Source organism: Dermacentor andersoni, chromosome 1 (assembly GCF_023375885.2).
Source record: "Dermacentor andersoni chromosome 1, qqDerAnde1_hic_scaffold, whole genome shotgun sequence".
NCBI lineage: Eukaryota > Metazoa > Arthropoda > Arachnida > Ixodida > Ixodidae > Dermacentor > Dermacentor andersoni.
The window spans coordinates 296,622,867-296,644,594 of record NC_092814.1 but is presented as its reverse complement, the minus strand read 5'-3'; the positions used below and the strand labels follow the sequence as shown (position 1 = coordinate 296,644,594).

The following is a 21,728-nucleotide window of genomic DNA, read 5'->3' as shown; positions in this document are numbered from 1 at the left end:
TTGGTATATCTCTATCTGCCAGAAGCAGTGTAATAGAATGACAAACACTGAACAGAAAGGACTTGTGATCACCATTCCTTGATGCGTGTTCAGTGCTGCTTGTCTTGAAATTTATAATGGATTCTCTAAGGCCTTGGAGCCTAACAGGAGACCCAATGCATGGCTGATTAATAGCTAATAAAGGGAAAATGAGACATCCACTGAATCGTAGCAATTGCTACAAAGGAAACCCATGCGGGTTCCTCGAAAGAAAAGCCCCACAGTTGAAGAAAAATTTATTCTGGTCCAGGACTTGAACCCGGGACCACCACCGCCTTTCTGGCTCATATTTTGGACAGAAGTGTGCTTTTACCGCCCAGTTTTTACGCGTGTATAGCCATAATAGACCCTCTACTACAATTTCTTGTGGAAAACTGCAAAATGTTGGGTGACTGTGTCATGCCCTCTTTAAGGGCCCCGTGTCGCAGAATATCCGGTGTCGGCACTGGCGTCAACGGAGTTCTCTGTGAGCAAAAATTTCTGTGTATATATATAGTATATATATGCATATGTATATGCCATACCTTGCTATGACATGCAGTATATGTAGGTTATATTGCCACACCATTCTGTCACTAAAGTTGCTCATATCTTGTCTTACATTCTCGACTAAGTTATTCCTTGGAATTTTGAGGACGACAGCGCACAAACAAATGTCATGAAACAAGACACCTACAGCAAATTCCTTTTATTTTAAACTTAGGTATTAAAAGTATGACACAATAACAGAAACCTAAAAATGATGTAATTTTTTGGCGTGACTGTGCACTACCTCCGGGATCAGCCCATGCAAGAGGCCACATTTCTACCAGAAAGCTTGCCTTTGCGCATAACGTTCGCCACCAATGTTTCCCGGTAAACATTATCGTTACATAAGCTGCAGTTGCAGAGGAGCGCAAAAAGCAGTTAGGGATATTTGAATGCTATTGCATTCCACTCTTAAAGGCAAAGCTTAAACGTCCTTCAATTTGTTTGTTTCCTTTTTCCAGAGTTTGCGCTATGTTGGTATTATTTTGATTTGCATGCTTAGTTTGGAGCCTGCATCATATCTGGCTAGTATTCAAGTATGTGTCGAATAGATTGTGTGAAATCACACATTTTAGTTTGTACTGAAGTGTTATACTTTATTCTTTACTGTTTGTATTTCATTTGTCCATATTGGTTCATTGGTAGACTTCAGTTACATGTAGATTTGTTCATACGATCGAGAATATACAGTGTATATGACAAGAACTGGTTCTAGGTTGTGCGATTTGGTTTGTATCAAGCATACTCTACTCCAAGGCCCCGAGAGTAGAATGTTCTAGTGCATTCGAGTGCCACAGGGCTCCTAGCAACCATAGAGCTTCACACTAAGAACGTTAGATAGGAATCTTATATCAGTGCCTGTATTCACCATCATTCAGCCATTGTGGGAAACTTCATCTTTCTTATTCTGAGCAGTCTTGTTAATTTATCAGAATAAATTTGTTTTGTGGCAAGGTTTTATAACCTTATTTGGCTTCTAATTTTTACTATGAGACTGTATTTGGGATAATAATAGCAAAATGTCAACAGTAATTACCCATTACTGCTGAGATATCTAGACGTAATGGCACACATGCCTGAAAGTGTTGAGAATAATTTATGTAGTGAAAATTACACGAGATGACTTCATTGTGAATGTTACACACCTCAAAAGAAATGTTGCAAGGCGAGGACACAATGCAATGGTGCCAAATTATAGAGAAGTCAGTATACTACTCACAATTCCCATAGTGGTTGAATGACTGCAGCACCTGATTTTCCTTTACACATGCCTGTTATATCTCCTGAAAATTTCATAAACTTTACAAATTTTGGCCCATTATAAAATTTTAAAAATGTTGCATTAAGCTTCAAAAATAAATTGTTTGCAAAAAAGTTTCCCTCATTGATTTTCAACTTCCATTGGAAGTCTTCCGATGGTGAAAGGACGCAACAGGGCTACTTACTTTGAGCAAGTTTGTACAGACATGTTCCTGAAGCAACGGAAAATGGCAACAGTAATGTTGACGGAAAGTCTTATCTAAAAGCTATGTGTTGCTTGTCAGTTTCTGCTGTTCCAAGTTTGTTGCTACTTGTGTGCTGTGTTTAAAGGTAAGTTATCATTAATAAAGTGCGTATATATCCTACAAAAGGCATGTGCTCGGGCCAATTCGGTTTATAAAAGAATTCTTGCTCTCTCGCCTCTCTCTCTCCCCTCCTCAGGCTTGTGATTTTATCAACTTTGAAATTTTCAGTTTGGTAGGTAAGCTTTGGCAATTTCAGTATGGAACTCTGCAACCACTGAATGACAAGAGCTCTGGTCAAACAAATGTGTGTGTCTACATATATAGAGAGGAATTAATGTCTGTATTCTTCTGTAGCCTGTGCTGTGTTTTTTGGTGACTGTCTCAGATTATATAAAGAAACATGTAAGGGATTTGACGAAATAATTTTTAATGTCCAAGCTTCACAGCAGCGGTGGGCACAAGAATTTGCTTGGTAATGTCAGTATGGTTAGGTATTAAGTTTCATTATAATTACCATTGAAATAATGGCTTTAGGGGGCATGCTGTAATTACAGTATTGAAGCCAGCCAGTACTCGAAGCATACTGTTCTGCTAGAAACTCTGCGCCTTGGACCAGTTTCAAGGATTAAGTGTGCAAAATCCACAGTGTCACTACTGTGCTAGTTAACGTTTCCGCACTGTGGAAAAATTTAGTACAAGAAGCTTACCTGGAAGAGCAATGTATTTCACGGCACATTTCCAGGTCATATTTCTCGAAACTGGTGGTTTCTAACCAATCTTTAAGCTTAATTAGCAGGTTCTCAATACATAGTTGTATTGGGAATTCTGCAAATTTTGATTTTAACTACTGCCGACAAGCTTGGTTGGCAAAAATGTCCTCTTTATGTTGAATCCCCCCATTTTTAATATTATGGGACTGTCATTGCAGAAACGTACGATGCAATAATCCTTTCCTTGATACTGCATATGTGAAAGCTGTTTTTTTATGTGGCCAAGCTGTTTAGCACCATCTAACATGAACCTTGGACTTGCAGGTGGCAACACAGTGCGATGCAGTCATGTTTTATGGCCCACTTGTCAAGGATGGCTATGGCTGCTGTTATAACCCACAAGCACACACTGTCACATTTGGCCTGTCATCCTTCAATAGCTGTGCCACCACATCCACTGGGAAATTTAGGGATGCCCTGGAGGAAAGCTTGACTCAGATGCATGATTGCCTCAGGCTTGCACAGCCATCAAAGTTGTAGCAAGGATTGTTATGCATCAGTATGCTATTGTGCAGCTGTGAAGAACAAATTGTTGGCGTTTTCTCAGGGGTTGAGAAGTGCATTCTAAGAAACTATTGATGCAGTGCATATGTTTTTTATAGCTTTGATCAAACTGCTAAGATAGACGTTGCTTGTTTATACGTGTCACAAGAGTCGTTAAGCAAATTTTGCACCCATTGTGTTGATCAAAAAATACTATGTACCTGAGTTCTACTTAACAGTGACCAGAGAAGGTTTGGGTGGTGTATGCCAGGAAGTCAATGCCTTCATCAAAAATCATGTTTTACATTGTAGTTAAGAGTCTAGAAATGGATACATTATTGTTTACCAAAACTGACTGTTTCACAAATAAAAGCTTAAATAACCTTCATCTATGTGTAGCCTATTCGGTGTCATTTCTACCTTCCGATTTCTGCAGAGGTCACTGAACCTGGTGACACTCCTGTATTGGTGTTAAGCATGAATACTTCCAAGACTAGATTCGTAGGGTTTTACATTGTAGATTAAAGGTGCAAGTATGCACTGAAGGACAAGGACGATGAAAGTAATATTTCCATTCTGGTACTGAGGCCACACATTGTAACCATTCATTTCATTTCTTATCAGTCTGAGTGCCCAACCACAGATGACAGTGGGGCTTCCTAAGAGCCAATTACAAAAGGCATAAAGAATAGAAAATATTGTTACGGTGGAAAAAGAGGACAAGGTTGTCGACGGTGAAGACAACGAAGTGGAAAACAGCCTCTCGGGATTCTGGGCTGCTGTATATATATGCATCATGTAAATACATCGTGTAAATGGTTTTATACCCACAACATTTTGGTGGAGTTGTGGGGTATGCGTCTTCGCCACGGAGCTCCGCGGCGGACGTCTCACCCAGCCTGGGACCATGCTTCCAGTAGAAGGCACCGCGTCTGCAGCTGCAATGCCGACTACGCATACCCAGTACGTTGCTCTAGCTCAGCCACAAGACCCCGGCAAGTTCACCGGCCTCGAAGGTGTTGACGTAGAAGAATGGTTGAAGATGTATGAGCGTATCAGCAAGGTGAGCAGGTGGGATCCGACCCTAATGCTGGCCAGTGTCATGTTCTACCTCGACAGAACACCGCGAACGTGGTTTTACACACACGAAGAAGAGCTAACCAGCTGGGACTTGTTCAAAGAGAAGCTGTCCGACGTTTTTGGCAATCCGACTGGTCGACAACTAGCCGCCAAGCAACAACTCGCCAGGCGTGCCCAAACTGCTACCGAGTCTTATGTCTCCTACATCCAGGACGTCCTAGCCCTCTGTCATAAAATCGACGTGTCCATGCCAGAGGCGGACAAGGTTGGACATTATCAAAGGCATCGTGGACGACGCATTCAACCTTCTGGTCTTTAGAAACTTATCGACTGTCGACGCCATCGTGAAGGAATGCCGCCGTTTTGAGCAGGCGACGAGTTGCCATATACACAAGCAGTTTACACGGCTTCCAAATACTGCAGCGACCTTTTACTGTACCGACCCCACCGACCAATCTAGCTCGCCACCACCAAGCGAAAACGTGACCCGTATTGTACGCCGTGAACTCGAAGCAATGTTTTTTGCCTTGCCTCAACAGACGTCTTGGAACAACACTGCCGAGACGATATCGCTGATCCAGTCCGTGGTTCGCTAGGAAATCGCTAATATGGGTCTTCCCAGCGCCTGCTCGTTGAGTCGCCCTGACACCCGCCCTGCTCCTATGCCTCGGTTCTATCGCAGTCCACCTCACAGTGTCCGTTATCCCTACACTACCAGTAATCCATCGGACTTGCGTACAGCTGAGGACAGACCGATCTGTTTCTGCTGCGCCGAATCGGTCATGTTTCCCATCACTGCCGGAGCCGTTGACGTCCCCTCCTTGAAACACCTTCCGAAATGCAAGTTCGCCCCGAAGTTCCTCACCCCGTCGCTTCTATGACGCTTCCGACGCCACTACGTCGACTCGCCGCTATGTTTGCTTGCCCTCGCCTCAACGTCGTCAGCCACGTCCGCCCCAGCTTCACCGCTCGCCGTCGCTGACCTACCCAGGACCGTCCCAGGAGGAAAACTAGGCAATGCGGCACCTCGAGGTGGTGCTTCAATGTCGCATTCGCCGCAAAATCCTCCTTTGACGCTGTTTACGAGAAATAACCTTCTTGACGTCCAAGTTGATGGCACACCCGTCATAGCACTCATAGATACCGGAGCACACGTATCGATTATGACCAGCTGCCATTTAAAGAAAATTGCCTGCCGTTACTCGGTTCATACAAATTGCCGACGGTAGCACGGTGACCGTGGTTGGAATGTGTACTGCACGTGTGAGCATTTCCGGCCTCCATACTGTCGTCCTTTTCACTGTGCTTGACCAATGCCCCCATGGCCTCATACTAGACCTAAACTTCCTCTCCGCCCATTCAGCGCTCATCGATTGTTCAAGTACTGTGTGTCTTCACCTGCCTCTACTGGACGTTCCTCCGACACCACACGAAATTCGCCTTGGAAAGACTGATTTTGTTCACGTTCCACCGCAGGTCTTGACATACATCGAAATGTCGCCTGCTACGCCAGTTCCCGATGGTGATTACATCTCCGCTCCCATAACTGCCATCGTTCTCACCCACAACGTTACTGTTCTGCATACAATTGTGAGGGTCACAGACAATCGCACGTATCTCCCTGTGGCGAATTTCGGGCTCGCTAAGCAAATTCTGCCGAAAGATATCACCCTGGCTACAAACACTGCTTTCGAAGTTAACTGCATTGAGATTTTTGCCGTCAACGCTTCCTGCGAGCCTTTTCGGTCTGCTAAATGTACTGACATTAGGAAAATGATCGCCCCGAATCTCACTCCTGCAGAGACTGAACAGCTCTGCAGTCTACTGCTTTCCTACAAGGATATATTCGACCTGAACAACCGACCCTTAGGCCAGACGTCGCTTGTCAAACATCGTATACATACAGGCGATAATCCACCCATCCATCGGCGACCCTACCGAGTGTCGGCTCCGGAGCATCACGTCATCAAAACAGAAGTAGACAAGATGCTAGCGAAAGACATCATTGAGCCATCGTCAAGTCCCTAGGCGTCCCCTTTCGTGCTGGTCGAAAAGGACGGTTCATGGAGATTCTGCGTCGATTACCCCGCACCTCCACCAAAATGTCACAGGTATAAAACTATTTACACGATGTAGTTACACGATGCGTATATATCCGTGACGATATTGTACTGTTACAAAATATAGCCTTAGAGCACTTTATCGCTGCATGTAATGAACATTCTCAATGTAACGTATTTGTTGTGTCGAGGCAAGAGAACAGTACTAGCTCTCTAGGTAGTACGAACCTCAAGTGCCTCCACCGCAAAATTAATGGCCATAATGAAAATTCAGCGGCACGGCCCTTTAAAGTCGGGAGTATTGTTGAAGGTGAAGGAGGGCCTTGTTTAATAGAATTATGTGCATGTCATGCGCAATAATGGCTTATATTTTGCTGGGGCCGTGTATATCCCTCTCAAGGGCAATTGCATGGACGTCAACGGAAAACACACCCACATGCCTGCCTATGCGTACACTCCGCAGCGTACACTTTGCTTACCAGAGACCGTTGTAGCTGCACTCATTATGCTAAGGAGCTGACATGAAGTACAAGGACCAAAAGCAGATATGGCTTCACATGCGCCAACATCTTTCAGCTTACACGGAGCCAGCTTGCATGCCTAGGAGCTCCATCAATTAGCCAGTTGTACAGTGAAGATCGCCTTATTTTCTTGCATTCCGGGCCCAAGGGAGCTCTATCCCACAATAATTTCTTGTCTTCAGTGGCATGCGCTTTCAGGATGAGCCGATAAAGAAAAAATGTTTCCAAACAAACAGTTTATTCCAAACACAGCTGCTAGTCTCTTGCCATGGGCTGGTCCAGGCGAATCTGCTTTCTGGACGAAGCTCTTTCAGAACTTCTCCAAATCCTCTGCACGCACATGCCAGAAAAGGAGAAAAGTCATAAGCCGTACCCAACCATATCGAGTCAGGTGCGGAAATATGTTGGTGAAGCGCCGTACCCGTAGCATCGCGGACGTCCTCCACTGCCTGGCGATCAGCTCGAGGTTGGTCAGGCTGGCCAGGGAGTCCTCGCCACGGTACGCAGACGCTCCGCGACGCAACTGGACGCGTCGCTCCCTTTCGGGCTCTGCGAGAGTCGAGTCTGCGTCATATTGAACCCTGGCTTATTTCAGTATATTTGGCTATGGTGCTGTTGAAGAAATTAAGAGCTGGAGCTGTATGGAGGCTTGGTGGAATGCTTATCTATTGCCACCTGCGGTGCTTGAAAACAAAGTACGCGTTCTCCAATGCGGGAACACGTACGTATTTCGGCGCATACGCGCTCCAGCTCCACGAGTATGATTTGCCAAAATCGTTGTCCTGGTGTGCATGGCAAAACTTCAGGAGAGCTAAAGAGTATGACGAGGGAGGAAATCTGAGTGGGGTAAAACTGATTGATTCATGAAGCAGTTGGCTATGGGGGACACCATAGACGAGGGCTCCGGATTAATTTTGACAACCTGGGGTTCTTTAACGTGTGCCTATATACAGGGTGTCCCAAATAACTTGAGCCAAGAACTTAAAAATGAAAGGCGCGTCGGAAGAAAATAATAAATAAATAAACTATGGGGTTTTACGTGCCAAAACCACTTTCTGATTATGAGGAACGCCGTAGTGGGGGACTCCGGAAATTTGCACCATCTGGGGTTCTTTAACGTGCACCTAAATCTAAGTACACGGGTGCTTTCGCATTTCGCACCCATCGAAATGCGGCCGCCGTGGCCGGGATTCGATCCCAGAAAATTAAACTGAACGCATACTATTTGCAATAGCCTATAGCAACTCGGAGAATTTTTTGTTTACCCCATAACTCATTAAGTTTAATTACCCAACTTTTTAATAATTGACAGAGGACCCCAAGTATGATACGCAGACGCAGATTTGTAGAGCACCTTCAGAAACCACCGATCGAATTGTTTCTTTTATGATACGTCTCACGTAGTCCTTTTTTCCGGGTTGCAAAGAAAGCCCGCGAAATGTAAAAAAAAGTTATGTGAAGGAGCGCTTGTGCTGCTCTCAAGCGTGTGTTCGGTGAACAAGGTCGGCTGCATCGTGACTGGCGACGGGCGACGGTGAAGCGGCAGGGCGTTCTTTATCTCATCGGCAGCGCTCGGCCGTATTTGCGCCTTCATCCGACGGGAGCCGATCTTGTTTACCAAACGCACGCTTTAGAGCAGCACGATACCACTGCGCAAGCGCTCCGTCACGTGGCTTTCATATTTTGCGGGCTTTCATTGCAACCCGGAAAAAAGGACCACGTGAGACGTATCGTAAAGGAAGCAACTCGATCGGTGGCTTCTGAAGGTGCTCTACAAATCTGCGTATCATACTTGGGTCCTCAGCCAATAATTAAAACGCTGGGTAATTAATTAGTGAGCTTTGGAGCAAAAAATGTCTGAGTTACTCTAGGCTATTGCGAATAGTATGCGTTCGGTTCAATTCGCTTCCGACGCGCCTTTCATTTTTGAATTCTTGACTCAAGTTATGTGGGACACCCTGTATATAAGCACACGAGCGTTTTTGCTCTACGCCCCCCATCGAAATGCGGCCGCGGCGGCCAATAATCGAACCTGATACCTTGTGCTCAGCAGCAGAATGCCATCACAGAGCCACCGCGGCGGATAGGAGTGAAACTGGTGAAGAACTCTTAGCATCTAGACGTCAGAACAGCTCGAAAAAGAGCCGACCTTAGCGCTAACGGAGGAAATGGTGCTCGACCCTCCTTTGGCGTCGCTGGGCCTCTACCGCGGCCGAACTCGAGGCCGCAGGTTCGATTGGTGGTTCGCAAGCATGCTCGTGCATGACCTAGATATGGGTGTGCCGTTCAATGCTCCGCATGTTCATTTTAATCCGAAGCCTTCTCGGCGGAACCCAGAATACCAATAGGAATTTCACAAGCTCAACTTGTTCATATGTCGCCTGGCTTCAACTATTCCCTTAAGGCACTGTATACACAACTGTGCACGCCAAGGTAGTGCACCAAATGCAAAATAATCGATGAAAAGAATTATATTTGAAATGCCTTATAAATCGTGAAGTACTCATAACGGCGAATCCCGAATTTTAGGGCGCAGCTCTTAGGCGGCCGTTCCAGCGTTGAGTGTCGGCGTGCCTCGGCGTCCCTCGTAACCGAGGGAACAAACACAGCGAAGGATGAAAGCGCGAACGCGGAGCGCAGCGGGTGATGAAAGAGGGCGATAGAGAGGAGAGCGCGAGGAGGAAGGCGGAGGAGGAAGGTATGGCGAAAGCGTGAGAACCAGAACGCAGTGCTGCGCAAGACGGGCCCTGCGGCGACGAATGCTAATTCCCAGAATAGCGCGTCAGACATATGGAAACAAAGTGTTGCATGAGCAGTTGCCCGTCTGCGGCGGCTGCTATGAATCGCGTGCACACGTCACCCACGCGCTGCCTCTCACGATCTCCCGATTAGCGAGGCAGTCGCGCCACACTTCTCTCCATCTACAACGTACGTGCAGCACGAGGCTGTCCGCGCTAGCCAATATATACAGGGCGTTTCATCGAACAGTTTCAAAAATCTTTAAAAGTTGCCTGTGGCAAATGTCACAATTCAAGTTGATGAGCTGGTCTACTCGAAGCGGCGCACAATTCTTGCAAAAAAAAAAAATTGAGATGCAAAATCGCCTAATTAATAAAAATTCACAAATTACGTTTATGACCAATTACATTATGGCACATATTGCAATTTACAAATTCTAGCCGTGGAGTTCGTAAGGCGGATCCACTTGAAACGAATTTTCAAGATGACACCAGTTTCGATATATAAATTCCCGAACTTTGCGGAGAAATGCATTGGCGCTCCAATTAATTTGTTAACAAAACGTCGTTTCATGCACTGAAGCACACAAGTAACTAGAAGGCCAATGCATTTCTCAGCAAAGTTTGGGAATTTATATATCGAAACTGGTGAAGTCCTGAGAGTTCGTTCCAAGTGGATCCGCCTTGCGAAGTCCACTGCTAGAATTTGTAAATTGCAGTATGGGTCATAAGATAATTAGCTAAAAGTTAATTGGTGAATTCTTGTTAATTAGTCGATTTTGCATTTTAATTTTTTGTGCAAGTAGTGTCCGCCGCTTCGAGTAGACCGGCTCATAAACTAGAATTGAGCTATCTGCCACAGGCAACCTTTAAAAAATTTTGAAAGTGTTCGCTGAAACACCCTGTATATATAGCGAAATGGAAACACGCATAGATCTGCGCTCAAGGTTCGCATTAGGGAGTATCGTAATCATCGGTGAATTTTTCCGTCCGGTGTACGAATATGGTCTCGTTCTATGGCTTTGCGAATGTTTCATAAAGGTTTTGCGAAAAATAGATTGTTCGAGAAAGTTGTCGAAGGATGGAGTAGCGCAAGATTGCAAGATATGCATACAAAGAAACAACTGTGATGGCGCCGCCATTTTTTATGAGAGTTCACAACTTCGAGTAAGTTTATTCAGACATATTCCTGAAGGGGGCCAAATCGGCAACAGCAGAGTAGCTGAAGGAGTCACCGATCAATGTTGCTTTTCAGTCTGTTGTTCGTAGCTTCTCGCTGAATAAGGTGCGTACGTATGCCACAATAGATGCATGTGTTTGAGGCAAACTTGGAGAATGCGTGCAGAGCGCGTAGGAGCATACAGAAGAACAATTTTCACTTATTTTTATGGCATCAAGGTTACCTTAACCTTCAGGCAAATTTTCGAGGCACCGGCTTTACAACGTTTCATTTTCGATCTCTTGTTTGTATTATCTCTAGCAGTAGTCTCGGCTACTTAAAAGCAGCGAGATGCAAAATTCAGCTTCAGCCCAGCTTTTGGGCGCGGTGCTGCCGCAGAAAACGGTCAACAAATGTTCCGACTCCGCTTTTCGTGGGCTGTTAAACGATACGATTTATATACGGCACAGAATTACTACCCGAGGAAAATGTTTCCGCGCTTTGGTGAACTTTGAATGGCCACGTATCAGCACGCTTCACAAGTACAGATTCGGCCGGCAGTTGCACTTTGTCGCGTCATCGTGCATCCCGCACCCAGAAGCAAAGTACGTCGGGTCAATCCTAGGCATTTTGCTTGGGAGCGCGGTGTGGGTGCGCGCCAGTGGCGGATGTAATTGCTAAGCACGCCGTTCAACGTTAACCACGCCATCGTTAGGCTCTGGCGGACGTGGTCGCGTTGCAGGTTAACTTGCTCGCGTTTAAATTTTTGGTATTTGGTTTTGCAGGAAGTTGCTGCCAATAGCGGGACGTCCTGACATCAAGAGCATAAGCTTCAAGAAAAAAAATTGTTACGACGCCGGTTGCAATTAAACATGAGCACCGCGAGATCAGTTTCACAGTGAGCATAATTTCTTACCTACGGTACTGGTCGCCTTGCTCACTCCAGTGGTGCTGAAAAAAAAAAAAAAAAACGGGGTTGGAGCAGGGAATAAAGTACATATATAACTGGGTGATCATTTTTAAGTTTCACAGAATTTTTAAGTATTGCCTGTCGCAGATAACATAATTCTAGTATTTGATCTGGATTATTCATAGCGGTGGACATCACTTGCGAGAGAAATCGAAACATACTTAAGTAACTGAAGAAATCACCAACTGCCTAATAAATTATTTTAGGGCACATATTGCAATTTACGAATTGTAGCCGGTGAGCTTGCAAGGCGTATCCTTCAAAATTAATTTCCAAAATGATACCAGTTTGGAGATATGCGCCCTATAAACCTCGCCGTAGATAGTCGCCTTCAAACTCGCAGTAAAAATGCACTTGTTCCACTTACATTTTAACGAAACGCGCTTTTATGAATCTAAGCAGACAAGCAACCGGAATGCCCATGTGTTTCGTTCCGCACTTGGTGACATAATATCTCAGAACTGGTGTAATCCTGGAAATTAATTTCAAGTGGATACGTCTTGCAAATTCACCGGTTACAACTCGTAAATTGCAGTATTTGCTCTGAAGTAATTAAGACAACTAATCAATTTACGTTAATTAGTTAAATATGTGTTTCGATTTCTCGTGCTAGTTATGTCCGCCTCTACGAATAAGCCAGCTAAAGGACAACAATTATGCTATTTGCCACAGGCGATTTTTAAAAATTCCGCAAAAGTTAGAAATCATCACACCGTATATACACCGTGTGTCGCACGTAACTTGTGCCAAAAAAAAAAATGATATGCAAGTGTCACGTAGCTTGACAGAACCAAGGCAATGTTTTCCGTCGCTTGGGCGAATAAATTTTTTTTTGTATTCCGACTAATTTTATAGCGAATCTTCAATAATTGTTAATTAAAATTATATAGTAAATGCGTGGGACGTGATATGTATGCAATAGGCCGAAACTCGTAAAACTGCACTTTTTAACCGGTCGGACGCGCATCGCTCCTCATAGTACGCCTCGCATTAATGTTGAAACACGAAACGCATCGTTACAAAACACGACCGCAAGTAGCCGCGTGATATTTGTGTCCGTGATGCAACGAATGCACTGAGCACGGGTGCACACGCATATAGGCACGCTCGCTCGTGACACTCGACTGTCTCAGACTCCGTACATAAAAAAGCGCCTTATTCGGGCCAGTGAAAAGCGCGATGGCTTCCCGCTCAGGCGTCACTGCGAATTAAACTGCAAGTAAAGTGAGCTAGCTATCGCCCTCACTGCAAAGAAAGGAAAACGTGACGCAGGAGAGGCCAGGAAAGGAACACAGCAGGACGAGTGCTGTGCCGAAAGTATAAACAAAACATGGAGGTTGTATGCGTTGAGCGGGAGGCACACAACGACCAGAGGAACAGTGCTCAGTAGCTCTAAGTTCTATGATGGCGTGATTTCGGCGCTATACGTTTCGTTCGCTATAAACAAACCAAATAAAAAAAATCGAACTTTCACTGTAGATGACTTCGGGCGAAGCTGCGAATTTTTTGTGAGACTTGCGACACTGGACGGACCCGCTGCTGTTGCTCAGTTGCTGTGGCGTTCTACTACTGAGTACGAGGTAGCGTGTTCGATTACCGGTCGCGGTAGCCGCATTTCGACGGGGGCCGGAATGCTAGAACGTCCGTGTACTTAGATTTGTGAGCGCGGTAAACAATCTCCGGTGTTCAAATTTAATCTGGAGCTCTTCAACTACAGCGTCCACGGTTAATCCACTGTCACGTTTCAGGACGTTACACTTGACAATTTCGAACCCGGTGCGCGGACGGGGCTCACCGAGGGTTTTTGGCGAGGCTAGCACCACGATGGTAGTCAACGGCGGCTGCGCACACGCTCTCGTCAAATGAATCGCTGATGAAGCTGTCCAGGGCGTAGTCGTCGTCGTCGCCGCAGTCGTCGGTGGAGCAACCGGGTGCAGAGTCGGCGGATCGCCCCTTACGGGATCCGCCGGGTTGGCTGGCGCTCGACTGGTCGCCGTCGGTGCGCGAGGGCCCAGGCCGAGAAAGATATCCGCCGCACGACCCCGAGCAGCGTTTGAACGTAAACCTGTAATGGGGAGAGCACGCATGCGGCGAGATGTCAAAGGGGGACCCGGAACAGTACGTGGCGCGAGAAGTCGCGCGCATTGGGTCCGCGTTGCTCACCACGTAGGGTTAAGTATTTTCTTTTTTTCTTTTTAAGTTAAGCGACACACCAGGGGTGCTGGTGAAGAGCGTGGCTGAAGACGGGTCAGTCTAAAGTTGTACGCTATTAACCTCGTGAAACAACGAGCCATTTTTTTTTTAGAAAACCAAAGCATAAAAAACAGAGTAAACGATAAAACTTTAATTGAATTTGTTAACCAGGTGCTGCACCTGTTTGTTTTTGACGTTTTCTTTGAATGTAGACGGTAGTGTGCCGGGGTACTTTGAAATCTGCACTGGAATGCAAAAGACTCTCTGAAGGAATTGAATTTCAAAAGTCATTGTTCGCAAACATATTTTTGAATTTGATTTGGTTGGAAAATAAAGTTTAACGCGAAAATACAGTCAGGGTCCACGGAAAAAAGGGAGGCCTAGTCGTCAGCCAGGCCTGGAAGTCTAAGGATTGTTTATTGCGAAAGAAATACAGCCCAACTTGCCTTTTCGAATTTAGCGTCCAAACGGCGTCACCGGCGACGAAATTGCAACTACCGATTTCTCTATTTTATCGCAGCGCGCACCCTTTTCCGCAAGAAAAGCGTAACGAAGTTGTCGGGTTGAATGATTGGTTATTTTTGAATGCAGTGTAATCTTATTGTTATTACTGAGCAATTAAGTATTGAAAATTTCTGAGAACGTCCGCTGCAATATCGCGCAAACGCATGTTTGAAAAATACGCGCATAAAATGTCGCTGTGTGGAAAGAAATTGCCTGCTTCCGTAGCTATTGTATTATGCTGCATTACTTTTTTAGTGTAGATTCGTATTATTCTCGGGTGTTATGTTTTGAAACGACTACAGGAATATGTCCACTCATAAACTTGCTTTGCCGGCTTGTGGAGCAAGATATGCTTTCCCTCATCGATGAAAATAACGTAGCGAAGCAGCCTTTACAGGCGACGTGTGAGGGGCGGCGCAGCTTTGCAACCCAGCTACACCTCCAGGCTAAGTCCTATCTTACTGTGTAAATGAACTGGCGCGAGATTACTCCCAATCACTGATCCGATTCAACAAAGTTTGTTGAAGAGAAGTAACAAAAACGGTTCATCCTATTCTGCGTAATAATCGGGGAACGTAACTCACGCAACAAGATTAAATCTGTGGCGCAGCGAAGAGACTGTCTCTGTATACATTAAACACGGACGCGTGCAATGTGAGTTTTTCAACGCCTGCCCGCTGTGAAGCTCCAATGATACGACATGGTGTTTCAGAGGACTTACATTTGACATTTATTTTGCAATATTCGCAGCGACTGAGGTGCTTGCGGGCTCCGTCTTCGAAGACACGCTATGTTGAATAGAGATGGAGACCGTGGCTGTTCGATTTCGTTAACGCATGGAACCTCTGGTGGTCATACACGAAAGACTTTGTCGCCATTACTCGAGAATTAATGCCGCCCTCAACTTTTGGATGAGACAAGACAGCACGCAGCAAGGCTGAGCCGCACGCGCCACCGCCTCGTTCTGGTGGAGGGCTCGCGGCTGGTAATATTGCGCACAAACAGCCTTACTCGTTTTACTGCCATAACGCATGCACCGCTTCCAAAGGCTCGGTGTGTGTACCGACCGAGGTGCTTTGGCCAACCTCCCAATTCTCGGCTACCTGATTCACCGCCAAGCGTCCGGTAGCTTGATTATCGTCGCCTCAAACGCTTCGCATTTTATCTTGTATACGTCGGCCAAGTCGCTCTCATTCGTGAAGGATTCCATATGTTGAACAGGAAGCCGCGCAGATCTGCTGGAATTGCGGGGCTTTTACGCAGTTGTTCAGCTTCCCGCACCCTGTGACAATTCGTATGAGCGCCGGCTGGTTGCTCGACCGACCCAGGATGTAGCTCTCAATAAACCTTTCCACCGAGTCGCGGACAGGCACCATGTTCTTACGCACTCGAAATCTGTCGCTTACTGACTACTTTAAAAGAACTTCAAGCTGGGCTAGCGCTGGTACATGATTCTAACAATCCTACCTTCTTAAACGTACGCTTTTTCTAATTTAGTCCAGCCAGTAAAGCATTGTGCTCGTCAAATTTGGGCTCATTTGTCTGTTTATTCTGCTCACCGTAGTCGCAGAACGACTGATTACACCTGTGGAATCAGCCGTTATACGTTATAGGGTTACACTTCGCATCCGTCGTAAATCATTTTCGACTAAAATACATGTCTAGCACATAGCACATAGCACCGTAATGACTGGGTATTAAAGGGGCTCTGAACTACTTTTTATCGAAGTGGAGAAAGACATTTGAAGTGAAGATAGACTATTTCAGAACCACTTAGCCGCAAAAAGTACTTCAATGCGTTCAGTAGAAGCGGGGTTACCGGCAATCAAACACGGCCTCAGCTGTGCTCACCTTCCTCCTCCAATACCTTGCACTGCGAAGGCTAGGGCGGAGACGTCACCGTGGCGCGCAGTTCAAATTTCCGATTTGGTGCCTGTGCCGCGCTAAACGTAAGCCAAACGCGGCTGTCCTCAGAGAGCCGCAGCGCGCTTAGCCACTGGGCTCGTGGCGGCACCTCGCGGTGGCCGCGGTTTAGCCGAGCGCAGCGACCAATAGCAGCCGCGTATTGGAGTGTGCTTTATGACGAAATAAAGCACACAGAAGAGAGCGAGGATCATGGGGTTTCTGAAACGAGAGCGTTTGAGAAAAAGGTGACTTCGCGCTCCGCTTGCGAGCTCCACGGACCGCGTACGACAGCAGAACTTGGCTGAGATGTTCACAACAACGTAAGCTACCCACGGACTATGTTATTTTACCAAGCCCGATGGGTGGTTCAGGGCCCCTTTAATTGCAATGGTCGCTCGACAGCAAAAGTTCTCAGTGCCCGAATAAGTTCCGTGCCATGGTTCAAAATATTTAATTTCCTGGAACACTTGCAACTTAGGCTAAAATTTGGACGCGCAAGTAAGGGCTTTGTACGGCGACATATCAACCGCGCCTTTCTAATTCGAAGCCGGATGCAATGGCTGCGACGAAATGTTTTTTTTTTTAATTCTGAACACGTACATTGGAAAGTTAAGCTGGGAAGTAAACTGCTCACCAACCGTCGTGGTGCTCCGGTAAGCGCTATACGAATATATACGTAAGCCTGTATTCAACCTGTCACAATAGACGCCGCCGCCGATGACCTCGGGCTTATTCAAACGAGTCCTAATCTATTACACCTGTCGCGCACACTCACGCACAAACACAAATAAACAACACCTGGGAACCTAGAGCGCCTTCTAGCATAAGTGTACAAGCGCATACACCTTAGTATCGATTTAATGGTGTGAACTTCAGTTTATTCTATTTCATAGGCAAAAATGTAACCATTATAACGCCTAACGACGTATTAGCGTGCATGTCTTGATCCCCCATGGTTAAGCTGGCGCTTCTACAGCGATAGGACGACACTGCACAATTGACCACTAGTGATAGTGCATAGTTGCGAATGCGCTAGTGGTTTCCGCTCCAGTCGACGATGCAACTTGACCGCGCGGTCTGTGCCTGTTTGCTTCAGAAAGCTATTTTGCGCACATGCTAGACAGCCATTCATGTAAGCAAGCCACTCCTGTCTGCTTTCCGCGCACTTGCCTCGGCGGTGGATGGCGAAGGCTGTCGTCGTTAGGGGACTGTGGCCTCCCGCCCTGTAGATGCAGCTCCCGAGACAAGCTGCGGTCGGTACCGCGGTAGACCCACTTGTACGGACGCAGCGTGATGTCATCCGTCTTGCCGTTCTGCGGAAATAGAAATACCGACTAGCGAACCCTCTAACTGTAGCGAAAACAACAGCGACGAGTGGAACACAGCAGCATAAGGTGTCGTATTGATGTATCTCCAAATGTAGGCTCAGCCAGAACAGGGCGCCAGTTACCCGTACAGCCGCTGGTGGTGGTTTGAGCCCAAGGACGTCGAACAAACTCATTCAAGAAACGACCTCAGCAACGTCGCAGAATCACCTGTATTCTGCCGCTTCTTACCACAACTACCGCCTTTGCCATGAATCCTGGCATTCGGAACACGCTGAAGTTCACCGGAAGGTTAGCACATAACTGGCACCTGTGGCCAGACGAAACCATGGCGCAGTGCCTGCGATTATCCAGCGCATAGTGTACACCATAATGTCCATATAACGTATGCGCACCTGCACGAAGGCGACAGACTCTCTAGAGGGCACCACAGTCCGCATGGGGCTTCGTGTCAGCGTCAGGAGGCAGCAGAAGGACAGCGCGACCACGATCGCCGGAATCACCACGGACGCCACGTACACTGCGCACACATACGAGCCCTGGAACTGACATAATGGCGCCAGCAAACCCGAAAAGAAATGACAACAGTTGGGAAAGCTGATGTAGAAATAAAATTTGGCACAGAGGAAGAAGGCTGCCACAGATGCACAAGTCTTATCCAAGTCGCTCCAGCTTATGGATAGGATGGCGCGATTCCAACTCCGCGACGGCTTTGCACATATAGACGTGCATATATCAGTGAGCTTCTACCAAACGACGAAGCTTAAATGACTGAACTTTATTTTAAACAACAGATGTACATGCAGGGGTGATACAAAGTCTCTGGATCACTACTTCAGGGCTCATCTATATTTATGCAGGTTATATGCCTAACAGGCATTCGAACGTTCACATTTAACGACAAAAACATCGATTACACGCGGCTTTCCGCCTTCACATATGTCACCGATGGATCTTACGCTATGCCGCCAATGCTACAGGAGAGACGAACATTTTCTTTCTCTTTTATTTCAAATTCACGGCGATTATAAAGCAAGCGGCATGCCTAACGATTGCAGCTAAGGTGACAGCAACGCTGCTCTAGGCATCAAACCTTCCTTCCTGTTCTTGAAACAGCGCATTGAGGTGTGCAAGCTTGACCAATACGTACACGCTTATTTGTCTAAAGTTATTTTAAGATACTAAATTTACGGTGTTTGTAGTTTGCATACCACTTCCTCGTCTCTGCTAGTTCAACAAAAATACAGAAACATTTAATTTGTTAACACGGCATCACCTGCTTTCACATTGCGCACCTTTCGTTCGTAGAACGTTATTGCATGCAATAAGCTTACTATGCAACATGCCAATGTTCGCAATAATAGCGTCATGGTTACTTAATTGGTTTGCCTCAGGAGCTGCGGATGTTCTCTAACGGGCTTTGCTCTAACAGTTCTGGTCAAAGATTGGTTTAAGGAACTGACACTTACACAGATTACATCGTTTAACACGAGCGAGAACTCGCCCATTTGTGACCATTGATTTCTCTGCGCCTTATCTCTCGCAGCTACACATTAGGCCTAATTATTACATTAGCTGATAGGCGACTTAAGGCGATTAAAGTAAAGACGTATAGGGCTCGTTTACGGCTGCTCTGTGTCTCGAGTAAAGCACAAGAGTGCAGCATTAGAGACAATCATCATTGTCAGACTAATCTTGTGTCCACCGCAGGACGGCGGCATCCTATTCGACATTACCGCTGTATTGCACCAGCTGACTCCATCGTATGTCTGCAAATTTCCCAATCTGATCACACCTATACCGGCCTCGTCTGCGATTATGTTACTCTAATATACTACATGTAATGTGCGCGACATGGCCAAGCCTGTTCAAATTCTTAATCTCAATTAGAACATAGGCAATACACCTGTTTGCTCTCTAATGACCACCGCCGTTAACGTTGCTTACATCATTCTTTATTACCACTTTCAGTTCCATCGCTCGTTGCATGGTCCTTGGATTATCAAGCTTCTCTGCTAATCAAGTTTCTGCCCAATATGTTAGTAGTTGTAGAATGAAATAATTGTACAGTTTTCAAACATAACGGTAACCCACCGGTCATGCCTGCGTGCTGTATACGCTCCAATTCATTTTTAATCTAGCAGAAATTTCCTTCTGGCGATATGGGTCATTTGCGATGAATTGGCATAGATAATGCTCTGGCACAACTTCCTGAGGTTGACTACAAACCATGAATTCTTCTTGTCATTGCAGTTTACTGAACCATAGTTTATCAGTTTACTGCATATGCATCCTCAAACGTACGCTTAGACTGACTGTTAATGTCTTCATTGATCAAAAAAGGGGAAATGTATAAGGAAAGTATAAGCTATAGTATGGAAAGCTTGGCGAGTTGGTGGAAGTTCACATTTGACAAACAGCATAACTAGACGATGACGAAAAGGATCACAACAAAAAGCGCTTTGGCTGTGATCCTATCTTCTTCGTCCTCGTTTGTAGTTGGCATTGCTGTTTGTCTAAGTATGGAGGCAAACGTGAAGAGAGTCCAGTTGGTTACCCTACTCAGTTAAAAGGAAGGAGAACGTACATCAAGATTGTTTTTTGTCACTTAGTATGGTTAGAAAAGCATTGGCGAGGGAAATCGCTGCGTAAAGCCCGCTGAAGTTGGAGCTGAAGTTATATACAACACTATGGAAAGCTTTACCATTTCGACGGGTATTTGACAATCAATCGCTATTTAAAAAAATGCCACTTTGTTTAAAGCTAGACCTTCGATCAAATCTCATCAATCGCTAATAACTGGACAGTTGCTTACTAAAAGAAGGTACAGTCGAGCGCAAAAGTTCACGGATCACGCGAGCGCGTGCCAAACTGTCCCTACGCGACACTTCCGGTCCGGCAGAAGCCGTCGAGAGACGCGCCAGGCTGGAAATGTGTCCTTTTGTTCGTCCGTGGGCCAATTTTTTTTTTCTCCGCACGACGCTTGCCTGGCTTTCTCTTTCTCACGCAACGCGCTCTTCGAAAGTCGTGGAGACAAGCGTATCTGTCTCGAGATCAGTATTATGGGAACTGATGGTGCCGATATCGGCCTGGTGCCTCTGGGTTGATGTTATTTCGTACTGCTGGGCTGCCCGCTTTGCGTAAGAACGAGGAAGAACGGCATGCGGCACAAGAAAATTTACACGCCAGCGATAAACAAGAGGACTTATTTCCGGCCTAACGCGGCTCTCGACGGCAGCTGCTACACTCGCAGTCGAGAGCCGCGTTAGGCCGATTGCGTATCCCTTCATTTCGCTAAGGCGTTTGATCGTGCTCCTTGCTTGCGACTGATCTTAGAATTAACACTGACTGGATCTACTCATTAACGCTATCATGGCTCCTTAATTTTCTCGGCAGCACTCGTATTTCATATTCCTTATATAGTTACCACTGGAATAACGCAAGCTAACTTGCTTGGCTATTTACTCTCCCTTGTGCACCTAAATTAATGGCCGGCGCAGTATCGTGTCTTGTTTTTGCACATATTTTCCGACAATTGCATCATCTACCGCACCATTAGCGACCGTGACCACCCAGAGGTTCAACACGACCTTGAACGTATTAGCAATGCTCAACCTTGAATTAAGTACCGCTTGGCACTTATTTAATATAAAAAAAGGGGGAAAATCACCTGCGAAATCTTAGCCCTATTGTCAGTATAAGAAAACATATCGCCCTTTATAAAACTGAATACAGAGTGCTGGTGTATACCAAACTTACGTACAAACTATGACATGCCGATGATGCGCCGAACTGCCAAGCTTTCTTAGCGATCTCATCATAAACAAGATAGATGCGTGTTGTAGGTCCGATTTGCATAATTTATTTTCTCTGCACTTACAGTTTTCGATGCCCTAGACTTACCTTACTTTTTTCAATAGTATCGAACGTAATTTATATTGCTTCCAT

The 21,728-nt window shown here is 45.9% G+C and overlaps 2 protein-coding genes across 3 annotated transcripts in view; one reads left to right on the top strand and one right to left on the bottom strand.

Moving 5' to 3' along the window:
• LOC126548571 (carnitine O-acetyltransferase-like) overlaps nucleotides 1-3,713 on the top strand; it is a 53,232-nt gene extending 49,519 nt beyond the window's left edge. The window contains exon 14 of the mRNA XM_050196803.3: nucleotides 3,107-3,713. Coding sequence (XP_050052760.1) covers nucleotides 3,107-3,322 — 216 coding nt within the window. The 3' untranslated portion in view covers nucleotides 3,323-3,713. The remainder of the gene's footprint in view (nucleotides 1-3,106) is intronic.
• A 3,492-nt stretch (nucleotides 3,714-7,205) lies between these two features.
• LOC126548588 (uncharacterized) overlaps nucleotides 7,206-21,728 on the bottom strand; it is a 31,004-nt gene continuing 16,481 nt past the window's right edge. Inside the window, exons 4-9 of one of the 2 annotated variants that reach the window (XM_050196843.3) lie at nucleotides 18,176-18,300; nucleotides 17,626-17,768; nucleotides 13,649-13,918; nucleotides 11,800-11,834; nucleotides 7,408-7,550; nucleotides 7,206-7,316 (exon numbers count right to left, since the gene is read on the bottom strand). In XM_050196843.3, coding sequence (XP_050052800.2) covers nucleotides 7,242-7,316; nucleotides 7,408-7,550; nucleotides 11,800-11,834; nucleotides 13,649-13,918; nucleotides 17,626-17,768; nucleotides 18,176-18,300 — 791 coding nt within the window. In that variant the 3' untranslated portion in view covers nucleotides 7,206-7,241. The remainder of the gene's footprint in view (nucleotides 7,317-7,407; nucleotides 7,551-11,799; nucleotides 11,835-13,648; nucleotides 13,919-17,625; nucleotides 17,769-18,175; nucleotides 18,301-21,728) is intronic. The other variant, XM_050196844.3, reaches the window with a different exon arrangement.